Source organism: Genypterus blacodes, unplaced genomic scaffold, assembly GCF_046128005.1.
Source record: "Genypterus blacodes isolate CSIRO-AG114 ecotype Tasmania unplaced genomic scaffold, CSIRO-AGI_Gbla_v1 ptg000209l_1, whole genome shotgun sequence".
Taxonomy (NCBI): domain Eukaryota; kingdom Metazoa; phylum Chordata; class Actinopteri; order Ophidiiformes; family Ophidiidae; genus Genypterus; species Genypterus blacodes.
Window position 1 is genome coordinate 600,989 of NW_027467008.1, and position 13,620 is coordinate 614,608.

At 47.5% G+C, this 13,620-nt stretch overlaps 1 protein-coding gene across 1 annotated transcript; it reads left to right on the top strand.

The window, feature by feature from the left end:
- The first annotated feature begins 436 nt into the window (after positions 1-436).
- msrb1b (methionine sulfoxide reductase B1b) lies at positions 437-1,510 on the top strand. Its single transcript, XM_076169691.1, has 4 exons — positions 437-565; positions 796-938; positions 1,044-1,161; positions 1,242-1,510. Exons 1-4 carry the CDS (start codon positions 511-513, stop codon positions 1,259-1,261), a joined length of 336 nt encoding a protein of 111 aa, XP_076025806.1. The 5' UTR covers positions 437-510; the 3' UTR covers positions 1,262-1,510.
- The last annotated feature ends 12,110 nt before the right edge of the window (positions 1,511-13,620 follow it).

Below are 13,620 nucleotides of genomic sequence, written 5' to 3' on the forward strand. Positions count from 1 at the left end.
TATGTATGCGTCTCTCACTTTACTACATCTTGTAATAGTTTAGTCTCTCCTTGTAAGATGAGCATAGAGAGGACAGACGGGTTATTATTGAGCTGCTGCACAGAGTGAACAACAGCACAGCTGGGGCACGAACGCAACATCTGTTTGGGTTTTAGTAGAATAAGGACTCATCTCCCGATTCAGGGTTAATCCCAAAAAATTAATTAGAACTCATTTGATTGGAGGGTTAGTGGGTCATATAGAGATAGACTCATCAATCATCACTCTCAGCTTTGTATTTACTGATTAGAATGTGCAAAAACACGAGAATAACAGAATTCAGGGTGAGTTTTGATTGAAGCGTTGAGTCTCCTGTCAGACAGTGACGCCTTGTGGTCAGATAGTGGAACAGCAGCAGTGGGTGGAGCTCCGGTCACAGCTCCATCAGAGGGGAACGATCTGCCCGCACTGTCCGCTCATCAGTCAGCCTCTTTCGGTTTTATACGAGGCTTCGCCGGTCTGAACACAGAAATGTCGTTCTGCCGGTTTATTGGCGCTGAGACGTTCAAGGATCATTTCAAACCAGGTGAGTAGCAGCGGCTGCGAGAAGGCCGGGATGTGACGTCACCTCCCTCAGCCTGGATTATGAAGGATAAAGGCTCCATCTCACGGTTATCTGAGACATTCCGCTGCTTTGTTTCTTACGCTTTTATCGAGAGGTGATGTTTTGTAATAAAAGAAAGAAAGGTGGTGACTCGTTTTAGAATTAATGATTTCTATTTGTATTTGTTGTCCCTGTTGTTGTTGTTGCTGCAGGTATGTATGTGTGCTCCCAGTGTAACCACCCCCTGTTCTCCAGCCGCTCCAAGTTCGCCCACTCGTCTCCCTGGCCTGCGTTCACAGACACCATCAGAGAGGACAGCGTCACCAAGATGATGGAGACTCTCACTGCCTACAAGGTCCACATACACTAACAGAGTACAAGAGCTGCACAGGCATCAAGCATGACACCTGAATGTCTCATATGAGGGAGTGTGACAGTGTGTGTGTGCGTGTGTGTGCAGGTTCTGTGTGGTAAGTGTGGCAGCGGGCTGGGCCATGAGTTTGTGAACGGCGGCCCAGAGGAGGGACTGTCCCGCTTCTGAATATTCAGCCACTCGCTCAAGTTTGTCCCCAGTAAAGGTGAGACGAGCACAGATGTGAGTCACCAGCATCCTCACACACTTAAACATCATGGCTGACTGTGTTTGTCTCTGTGCAAGGCAAAGGGGACAAGCAGTAAAGGAGCGAGGGCCAGGATGTGTCTCTGCTGCTCAGTCAGACCCGTGTGAACAGGAGAGGTCAGCGTATGATGTGGACAGGGAAAAGGCCCGAGCGGGACGGCCTGTCCACGGAAAGATCCTTGACCGGCCTTCAACACGGGGACAGGAACCCGAATACCTCACATATGCAAAGATTTAATTTAGTTATAAGAATTTAAACATATCTGCTATGCACTGACGTCTACCTTCACAAAGATCTATTTAGTCTGTTACTGTCATAATAAAAGATCACAGTTTAATAGAATTTACTTTGTCTGTGATTGCTTATAGCTGTGAGAAAGGAACTGTTGTTGTAATTCACACACTCACCAGTAGATGGCGACATCAGCCCACAAACGCTACTTTGGTTCATTCTGGCACCTTGATACGATAAAGAGGCGGACTGGATGATTTGGGGGCAAACAGAGGTAAGCGGTCCCAGGCTGGCCCGTTTGCTAAGTGGACGTAATAATGGTGAAGATCAATCTGATCTGTACATTAAAGATAAACGGGATGAACACAACACAGCTGCTGTCACTACTTTACCAACTCTGTAATGGTTCTGCTTTCAATCGTGGCAGGAAAAGAAGCATCTGAATGAGTTTGGTGCATAAACTTTAGAGCAAGACTTTGTTTATTGATGTTAAATGTAAAGTATGAGTCCCTCTTATCTGGGGGCCACAGGCAGGCAGTCAAACATGCAGCCTCTGCTCATATCTGGGAATCAATCACTCACTGAATTGTTTGCATTTTGGCACATAAGGTAGAAATCTATACTTTTTGCTTTAACATGAATGCAGGCTTCGGTTTCATTGCAATAACTGTGTATGTTGGTAGTGTCGGGAGCTGACAGGGGCCCGGGCTCTCTCTGTGGTCCAGCTGCAGGCCATATTCTCTGGGCTACGGCTGCTGGCAGAGACCCTGAGGTTGAGAGGAGCGGCCTGGCTGCCTGGCTAAAGGGTATCATTAGTACGAAGTACATACACACACACACACACATACACACACACACACACAGAAAGAGAGACGCACACAAACACAGAATGTTTCACGTGCAATGGGGACACACTGCTGGTTGCTCTTGGACGTCACACACACACACACGCAACTTTTAAGTCGTTCCACCTCATGTATCATATTCACTTGTATCTCACACACTTGCGCATTCATTGTTTAGTCACACACACACACACACACACACACACACACACACACACAGTGATTTATTGGTCTCGCCACAGACAAGTTAAGTTTGAAGGGTATTTTCTTTCCAAACATTATTTCCTGTAGAGCTCAATTACCAGAGGTCATCAAAACATTTGTAGATGTAGTTAAACTCTCAGCATCAACAATTAGAATATTCTGCAGTGCCACTATACGTCCGCTCTTATTCACTTCTGCTCGACGTGTTGCCAAAACATTTCACTGGGTCTGAGCCCCGGTGCAGCCGAGGCCTGAGCTTGAGCTGAGGTTGTTATGGCTGAGCACGTTTCCCCTCGTGTTGTCTTGGCAGGCGCGCTGCAGCCCAGTCTCTGCCCCAAACCGCCTCACTGTATACTGGAAGTGCAGGCATTTCTGACATAGGTGGTCCCGTCGGTAATGAAACCCACAACCTTGGCAGCGGTGGGGCTGCGCACGACCCATCGGGCTGCAGGTCCGTGTGTCAGATAAGCATCAAGCAAACACAGAGGTGATGGCTGTGTCAGATAGCTGGAGTGAAGCTTGTAATTAAAGGGGAAAGCCCTGGATCCTCTTACACTCTGACATTATACCAGCCCAGGATGCTTCATGCATTTCATTTCATTTTCTCTACTTGTATGTATTTACTGCAGCCTGTAATCTACGCCTGTATGCACTTCACTTTGTGCTGCCTTGTGTTTCCAACAGTTACTTTTCCTGCTCTCAAATTACACCGTTTCCTTCCCAATGTTCCTTGTTTTTACGATTTAAGTTTACAATTATTGTTCTTAAATAAGGCGTTTGCGTTTTGCCTCCTGTATTCAGCGTCATCAACAGAAAAGACAGAACACACACTGAGCTATGTGCCTTTAATGCCTCCTTTAAGATACTGTCAGTGAATCATGTTGTGCTTTCTATCAGCGTTATTACGTTTCCCGGGAAACAAGGATTGATTGAAGTGTTTTGACGTGTGGTGTGTGTCTCCACCACAAGGATGTGAGCCACCGCGCTGCTCTGAACAGTCACAGGCCTCATGAAATGATTCTTCCCAGCGTTGGAGGGCTCAGCTCTGGGGCAAACAGCGCCAGAGCTGCACATGGAGCTGCACATAGAGCTGCACATAGAGCTGCACATGGAGCTGCACATGGAGCGATCCATGCTGTCACCTGCATGACTCATGATCAGCAGACACCAAGCAGCCTCTGGGCTCCTCTGCTGGCTCTGGTCTCTGTTGTTGGAGTGCTGAGGTGAAGCGAGGACACATGGAGCGTCCATGTGGAAGTCTGGAACGAAACCCATTCTGTCCCGTGTCCTGCGTTGACCCTGATCCACTGAGACAGGTGGACACACGGAGAGACAGAGACATTTCCGTTGTGCCGGTGAATCTTCCATTATACGAGCAATTTCCAAACATAAACCCTCGACCACAGAATGATTGAAGGCGTAAATGAAACCAAATGAGTGTGTTTAACAAAAGAAAACGTTTCGCTTGACAAAACAAACACGGCTGCAGACCGAAGAAACGCAACTCGGAGAGAAATCGAGCTCCGTTTGGGAAAAGCACTTTTGAGGTTTTTGGAATTTCTGGAGTCCATTCTTCAGCTCCTGTGGTCCGGATCAGATCAGATGATTATCCACAATCGTCCCATCATTCATTGCTGCTCTACGAGCCAAAGGAACAGGTGCACCACATCATGGCTATTAGGGCATATTACAGCGCTTTGTCCGGCCAAAACACACAAACGCTCAGACACACACACACACTCACATGAACAATAGTGTTGTTATGGCACAGTGGAGCATTAACGGACAGATTGAGAGGAAGATTTAGCCGTTTAACGTTCCAAACGGAAATGCCTGGTCTCATAGGGGCAGCTGCTACACAGAGGGCGGTGTGTGTGTGTGTGTGTGTGTGTGTGTGTGTGTGTGTGTGTGTGTGTGTGTGTGTGTGTGTGTGTGTGTGTGTGTGTGTGTGTGTGTGTGTGTGTGTGTGTGTGTGTGTGTGTGTGTGTGTGTGTGTGTGTGTGTGTGCTCATACCAGCATCATACTGCGGCATGTTGGTATGGTGGAACCCAAACACAACCTGACCAGGAGCGACATCATCCTCAGATATTCTGTGGCGTATTAGAGCATTTATTAGAGCTCATAGCTCCATCACAGCCTGTGTGTTCATAAGTCTGTCAGGAGTTTGTGAATCTATGATGCAGTTTCAGATGAGCATGCAGGGTAAACTGTGTGAGTGATGGGTGAAGATCAGAGCCACAGAGATTGGGGCTTTGTTCAGAGCCCTCAGGTTGTATTATAGACATATAAACACTAACACTGTACACAGCGTCAGAGCCTTTGTGACACGCAGAGAAAGAAAAGCTATAAGTCAGTGAAGTGGCTCGCTGCTTTCTAACTCAAATCCCTCCTGGAGCTGAAAGGTGTCGATGCCTCTGCGGCCTCTGCTGCCTGTTAGCTGACTGTTATTGAGTAGCAGCTCAATGCTGTGGATCATGGAGGTTGATGTATGGCCACGCAAGTGTGGGCCCCACAGGGACCCGGGCACTGGGGGCAACGCTGCAGTCTATAGGTACATGTGTCACCACAGCAAGATGGATAGGAGAGGGAGAGAGAGAGAGAGAGAGGAGATAGATCATAGTGACCATAGACTCTGCAGCTCTGAGTTTAGAAACTTCAGGTTCTCATTGTAGAGACGTGTTTAATAAACTGATACAGTCTGTAATGTTTCTCTCTTCTAAAGATTTCTCTGCATTTATGGACCCAAAGACCAAACAGCAGAGATCAGTTTAAAGGTTTGACACAAAGAACTCAGGTTCCTTTCCTTCTTTCCTAACTACTTTGAGTTTTGCGTGTCTGTGTTCATCCAGCAGGTCGCACTGCTGCCTGGGAAAAGAAGCTTAAATAGATCACAGCCTGATTGATCAATCAGCTGCAGCCTTGGCAATTAGACACAGCTGCCTCCAATCGCCCACAACGAGGTGCCACACTGTCTACCATCCTCACACACAGTCTACCATCCTAACACACAGTCTACCATCCTCACACACAGTCTACCATCCTCACACACAGTCTACCATCCTAACACACAGTCTACCATCCTAACACACAGTCTACCATCCTAACACACACAGTCTACCATCCTCACACACAGTCTACCATCCTCACACACAGTCTACCATCCTAACACACAGTCTACCATCCTAACACACTGTCTACCATCCTCACACACAGTCTACCATCCTAACACACAGTCTACCATCCTCACACACAGTCTACCATCCTCACACACAGTCTACCATCCTAACACACAGTCTACCATCCTAACACACAGTCTACCATCCTAACACACACAGTCTACCATCCTCACACACAGTCTACCATCCTCACACACAGTCTACCATCCTAACACACAGTCTACCATCCTAACACACAGTCTACCATCCTAACACACACAGTCTACCATCCTCACACACAGTCTACCATCCTCACACACAGTCTACCATCCTCACACACTGTCTACCATCCTCACACACAGTCTACCATCCCAACACACACAGTCTACCATCCTAACACACAGTCTACCCTCCTAACACAGTCTACCATCCTAACACACACAGTCTACCATCCTAACACACACAGTCTACCATCCTAACACACAGTCTACCATCCTAACACACAGTCTACCATCCTAACACAGTCTACCATCCTAACACACAGTCTACTATTCTTACACACAGTCTACCATCCTAACACACACAGTCTACCCTCCTAACACAGTCTACCATCCTAACACACAGTCTACTATTCTTACACACAGTCTACCATCCTCACACACTGTCTACCATCCCAACACACACAGTCTACCATCCTAACACACAGTCTACCATCCTAACACACACAGTCTACCATCCTAACACACAGTCTACCATCCTAACACACAGTCTACCATCCTAACACACAGTCTACCCTCCTAACACAGTCTACCATCCTAACACACACAGTCTACCATCCTCACACACTGTCTACCATCCCAACACACACAGTCTACCATCCTAACACACAGTCTACCATCCTAACACACAGTCTACCATCCTAACACACAGTCTACCATCCTAACACACAGTCTGCCATCCTAACACACAGTCTACCATCCTCACACACAGTCTACCATCCTCACACACACAGTCTACCATCCTAACACACAGATTACCATCCTCACACACAGTCTACCATCCTCACACACAGTCTACCATCCTAACACACACAGTCATATCAGTATTAGTTTATACTGTGCGTCACCTTGTTTGTGTTTGAATGATGTAACCTTGGTTGATGTGTTTGTGTTTACCCCTGTGTGTGTGTGTGTGTGTGTTGACGTGGCCTCTCAGTGGTTTGATTGCATTGCTCACTGGGTGGTTGCAGTCACCCAGGGGGAGCTGGTGGCTTTGGTTGATCTTGTTTTCGAGTCTTTGCAGTGATTTAGAGGAGCTGCTCACATGTCAGTCGTTAGTGTCTCTTGTGTCTCCCTCTGTAAGCGTACAAATGTTTCTAAGTCTATTTATAGAGATTCATTAGTACTTTAGAGACATTCAGCACATTTACCCAAATATGGAGATTAATCAACTTTCACAGCAGGTTTGACCGTTCTGCACCTCTGAGTGAACACCCAAGATCTAAAACCTGACACCCGTGATCATGATGAGCCACGTTGCTCCTCCCTCGCTGTAAAGACGGAGCGCTGTAAAGACGGAGCGCTGAGTCGTCTCGCCGTCTTATCTTCTGTCCCCAGAGCAGATAACAAACGGCCAAACACAGAGAGCGGCTTCAAACAGACGCACGCTGCTAAACTATTTAATCAGGAGCTTTTCTCTGCTGCAGACCTGCTACCACTGTACAGTATGGCTCTGAAAGCTGTGTGTGTGTGTGTGTGTGTGTTTGTGTGTGTGTGAATAATTTGCCACTATAAATTCATTTCTATAGGCAGAGATCAGAGACCTTGTATCTCCTCTTGTGTGTGTTTTCCTCAGCAGCTGAGCTCTCTCACTCTTCATCACTTCATCTAAACATCTAAACTGCTCATACTTGCTTACTTGTTGACTTGAGTAAGTAACTGTTCTCTCTTCCGGTCCTCTTACACTCTCATTTGTTGGACTTAAATCAGCACTCTTTAAGATTTAGAGGGCGGAGCTGCAGAGTAAACTCCTCCCATCTGACAACATGATTGACACCTTAGGGATAGAGTCACCTGGTGGTAACTGGTGGAATTGTTACACGCACACGCACACACACACACACACACACACACACACACACACACTGGACAAACACTGGACTCTCACACACACAGCTACCAGCCTGCTACTCCCTTCCGTCCTACCTCTTCATCACTTCCTCAGCTACAGTTTTACTCCTTCAAATGAGTAGCTTGTAGCTTGAAAGGCTCCATTTCAAAGTAGCTTCCTGAACATGTTACACATATGAAAGCTACTCCCGTTCACAGTGTGTGTATGCACAAAGCTTTACTGGTTTTTTCTTCGTCCTTGGCTCGTGCTGGTGCGTATCAGACGCTCCACGGCTGCGGTGCGCCTCTGTATTTACGGCCGCTTCCAGCTTCTGATGTATCGTCTTTCCTCTGTGGAATTTCATAGTGGATAAGAAGAAGCGACCGGAGTGATTACAGGCCAGGCTCTGCTGCATGGATGACATCATTCCGTAGCTCATGGAATCTGATGGTTTTGGAAATCCTCCGTCCACGAAGAAAAGTCGTAAATGGCTCCGTAGCTGTAGCGTGCAGGCCAACACTCTTAGCTAAATGTTTGGATTCAATGCAGAGGAAAACGAGAGGTCAGCGTTGGGATGACTGCCTGCAGCGCACACACACACACACACACACACACACACACACACACACACACACGCACTCCTCTAATCAGCAGCTTCTCTGGGTGGTCATATTACCTTGAATTACACCTGTCAGATAAGATATCGCAGAAGAAGAAAATTGTTTGCTGCTGTGTGTGAGTGCAGCAGCAGATCAGCTGATTCCTTTGTTCTCATCAAACACACCTGTCCTCACCTCAGATTTCACTCCACACTTTGTTTGCTGTCCGGAGTTGTTTTCATTCGATTTTATTTGACCATTTTGACTTCATCCCCTCCCTGCTTGTGTAGTTCCTTCCTGCTCGTGTTGTGTTTGTTTCTCTTGTCGTGGGTTTAAGCGTGTTTGTTCGCCACACGCTGGAGGAACAAAACGGTGTGAAATCCACCGTCACGCATCGTTACGCGTGTGGCGTCTGGGACAAATGAACCGCGTCCTCACATCAGAGACTCTGGTCGTTGTTCGGCGAGAAGAATCCGTGCAACTTTATGGACGCAGGAAATTGTAAAAAAAAACGCTCGGGTTTATGAATCCCTCTCAAACCGAACGATCCACCTCAAAAATGCAGAGCGGTCAAAGCGAAGATGCGGCCGTTTCTTCAAAACTTCCCCGAGAAAGTTGACGGCAGAAGGTTTTCATCAGACGACACGGGATTATCGGCTCTTTATTAACGTTTCACAGACATCTTTAACTCTTACTCTACACGCTTGGATGGATCAGACTCTCTTTTTCTGCCTTTATTGCTTTGAGAGAGGATTTGGCCTCAGAACAAACGCATTCCTGAAGCCAGTGTAACATTTGGTCTCAGCCACTTTGCTCCCTCCATCTTGCAGCGGGCAGAGATCAGAGGAGACGATCAGATATGAGAGCGCGTGTTGTTGTGTCTTCATGGCAACGCTGCATGGCACACCTGAGGCCTTATCTCCAAATCCCCCACATAACACGCCTGCAACACGGAACCGACAGCTTACACACTCCGCTTTCTCTCCATCCCATCGCGCAGAGTGAGAACGGTTCGTAACGGACGACTCGCCTCTCGCGGTTAAAATATTTGTCTTAGCGCAAAACCAGAATGCCTCCATGTGAAGATCATCCGCTCTCTTCCAAGTCTGCAGAGTTTACGCAGGCTCGTTTGGAGAAATCTGACCGGGAGCAAACGAACGCCGTCCGTGAACGAGCCATGGGCGGCCATTTAACCATGATGCACTGCAGCAAAAGTCCCCCAGGATGTGACAAAGACAATCTGGGCTTGAGTCTGAGTGACGCAGCGACTCTCACCTTCTCCCTCCATAATAACAGAGCGTCAGGATTGATACACAGTTTGTCATAATGGTCCTCAGAGCGGCGTCGTGTGCAGACTTGTACTTCAGCGCCGCAGGTTGGAAACCTTTTTTCTGGGGGAGCGAGCTTGTAACCACACCCATGCTGCCTTGCCCTATACTTACTCTGCAAGCCGCAGAGCTCTGCCCTGCAGTTATGGCTCTGCTACCAGCTTTCACACAACACACACACACACACACACACACAGAGGCCGGGGCTCATTGGCTGGATTCTGTGTTTTGTTTGCGTGCAGTTAAGTGAATCTTTGCTGGTGAACTCAGATTACTTGGGTGAGTTTTCTGTCGTCTCCTCAGCTGTCAGATCAAAGTTCATGTTTTAGGATCAACCAAATGATACAAACTGACCCAGATGAAGCTCTAACCCCAAATTATTAAAATCATATTAATCCTAAAATTGCTCCTCTATTGGTTGGTCCAGATCAGGATGGAGGACCTGACTCTGCTTGCTCGGCCTTGGTGGAGGTATGAGCTCTAACGACTCGTGGACCTGTAGGGGGCAGCGTCCTCTGTGTGTGTCACTCACTGCTGGTGTTAGATTCATGTTCATTTGTTGCCAACACAATCACCCCGCCCACTAATCAATCAAACTCTCCTTCTATCAGGTTCCTGAGCTGGAGGGAGTCGTAAAAGCCGTCAGCGAGCACATGTGTCGTCTCCAGCCCTAATGAAACCGCCGCTTAAATGAGTCTTGAGAGGTTTTTGTGGGACCCCTGAGAGCGCTTCCATGTCAAGGAATTAAGTCATAATTGAAGCAGAATGTGGAGGAGCTGATCAAAGATGATGAGTTCAACCAGAGCAAACAATAACAGCATATGTAGTGTCGTTAGTGGAGCAACAGCGAAACGCTCGGGGCTCCGTCGCAACAAATGAACTCCAGCCGTGATTGTGTCATAGGAAGGAAGGTTTGCTGGGGTAAACATGGAGCCTGCTGGGTGGGGGAGGGGGAGGAGGAGGGGTTACTGGCTGCACGGCGGTGCTGCTAAACGACTTCTTATATCACATAGTTGTGCATTATGATCTCTGATTTCCCCCTGACTTTAACCAAATGACTCACAAGCTTGTTTGTGCCTCTTTGCACCTTTTTAAACGGCCGCTAAGACTCTCTGGAAATAACAGCAGCATGTAACTCACCCTTTAATCCCTGCTGCCCTTTACCGGCGGATGTGTGTGAGCGTGTGTGTGTGTGTGCCAACAGAGGAACACACATTCCATCCAGGTGAGTTAATAGGCCATTTGAAGAGCAGCTCTTCAGAAAGCCGGTCCCACGCATTGTGTCCTCTGTGATCCGGGACAATGCGGGGACAAAGCTGCCGATCCTCCTGTGGGATCCTGATTGTAAACGCCCTTCTGGACAACTTGAGAAGTCTGGGCTCGTTGATGCTGACCTGAAACGCTGAGGGGATTAGGCTTTGTGACGGACAAAAGCACCGTGGCCTTTAAAACAGACACGGAGTCAGGATAAATATGAGAGAGATGAATTTCATCTCCACTCAGGGGGAATCTGCTATGCTGCTCAGATGAATCACTTTATTTACACTCAAACGCACTGAAGGCTTCATGTGAACACTACAGAGGAGCCTTTTCTCAAAAGTATCGCAATCTTCTCTGAGGCAAGTTGGTCGGTTGGTTAGTTTGAGGGCAGGATTCAGGAACGTGCAATAATTTGATTCATTGACATTCATCGCTTCTCCTTCCTGAAGCGGAAGTGCGGCCTTCTTTCTCCTGTCTGTGATTCTGTGAACATCTCCAAACTCGATCCCTTCATCTGTTGCTCCCACGCTTGTTTCCACCACGGGAGCCAAATGTGAGATTGATTGACAGAAGTGATGAGCTTTTACAGATCAAAGAGGGCTTGTTGCACGTTGGCGCTCTTGTGTGTGTTGAACCTTAGCCAGCGTGTTTACGAGCGCTGGCTGGGTCTGTTGATCGTGACGGGGTCGAGCCAGGTTCAACCAGCAGGGGGCGTGTTCGAGCACATTAGAAGGAAAGAGGGAAGAAAAGAAAAATAAGAAGTTTTCCGATATTTGTGTCAGTTTCATCAAGATAATGATCTGGATTCATCTGGATCTGCAGATAAATGAAAACATGTCACCCCCCCTGATGTAAGCAGCTCAGTCAGTCAAGCTTACTCCGCCTCGGTGGAAGTGTGTGCCCGAATGTGTCGTTTCTAATGTTTGTCTTACTTTCTGCACCGGTTTCCTTTGTGTGTTTTGTTTCTCATTGGGTGTTTTTGGTGTCGTTACTTCTTCCCCGTGTCAAACTGATTCATGAGCATCTGGAGATGTTTGATCCTCCACTCTCCAGCTTCCACATGCATTTCACTCCTCCAGCCATGTGCAGGATTTCTCACTCAGTAAGACGTTATTGCGTCTGTGCGGAGCGTCCGAGCGCCTCGAGGGCCGCCGGAGACACATGAGACACATCTGAGTATGTGTGTGTTTGAAGCCGCCGCAGCAGCTCATCACAGGGACTTACCCCTCCATTACACACTCACACAGCCACTGAGGAGCTTTGTGCTGCCACAGACCCACACAGGTGTGCAGGAATCCAACCCTCTGTGTGTGTGTGTGTGTGTGTGTGTGTGTGTGTGTGTGTGTGTGTGTGTGTGTGTGTGTGCGTGTGTGTGTGTGTGTATGTGTGTGTGTTACATTTATATCCACTTAGTAGACAGATGGGACTGATATTTGACCAAATAAGTAACAGATATAGCTGTGTTATCAATTTCAGAGTCTTTTCTATCGTGACAAGGAAAGAAAGAAAGAAAGAAAGAAAGAAAGAAAGAAAGAAAGAAAGAAAGAAAGAAAGAAAGAAGATAATAATTACATATTTGATGTATTTTCTTGCTCTTTCTTCCTTCAAAGACCAAAATCATTCAATCATACAACTACATCAAAGTAAACACAGCTCTTTTGGACAGGCGCACACACACACACACACACACACACACTCAGCTTATTGATCCCATTGCCCATGGAGTAGCACGTCTCCGATTGTTTTCCAACATGAGAGCGGATCAATAAGGAGGACACTCTGCGACTCCAGAGGGGTAAATGATGCCTGCTCTGTTTAGAGACTCCTGCAAATTGACATCCTGCCAGGTTGGAGGAGACTCCACGTCGATGCGTATCGCCGTCTCGCCGTCTGATTCATCATCCTGATGGCGGCGCTGCCACGAAACACCGCGCCTCTATTTCAACACATGAGGCCCAGCTGCCGATACCTGACTGATACTGTAACTCTGTCACATTATCAGAGCAGAGCGGCATCCATTACAGACACGCTGATGAAAGGTACACGGGCTGATAGTGATACTAAGTGACAACAGCGGCTTCAAGCACAGCAGGGAGGCACATTTTCTGCTCAAGGACAGTAGCTATCCTCCTCTGTATCCCTTCCATTGTCTTCCTGGATAATTGTTTGTGTGATTTATAATAGAATCTGCTTCAAATGTTATAAAACACTGTGTCTGCGTACTTGAAAGGTCTCAAAATATGAAGGGAAACTTAGATTACTGTGGTAAAATAATGGATAAGATGGTAAAGATGAGGAAGCGCCGGCTCATGTTCTTCCTCTCCGTCCTTATTAGCAGCAGACCTCTGTGCTGTAGTTCATCCTGCTGCTCTCCACACAGCAGAGCTGGTGTGGTGCTGGTTAGAGGCTGATCAAGAGAAGAAGACTGCAACTCAGAGGAAGGCAAGACAGAAAAAACAGTGGTCGCAATCCAAATGTTTCTCAAGGCATCGCATGCAACGCAAAAGGGTGGAAACTAAGAAGAAACAGCCGGCGGTTTCCAGGAAGGAGAAGCAGCAAAGGCGGGAAACTGGAGCAGCTTCTCATTCAGGTCACGATGATGAGGCCAAGCGGAGGAAGAGGTCGAGCAGAGAAAGAAGCCCAGTGCATCCTTCACTGTATCTGCAGCAAGGAAGGAAGTTTGCT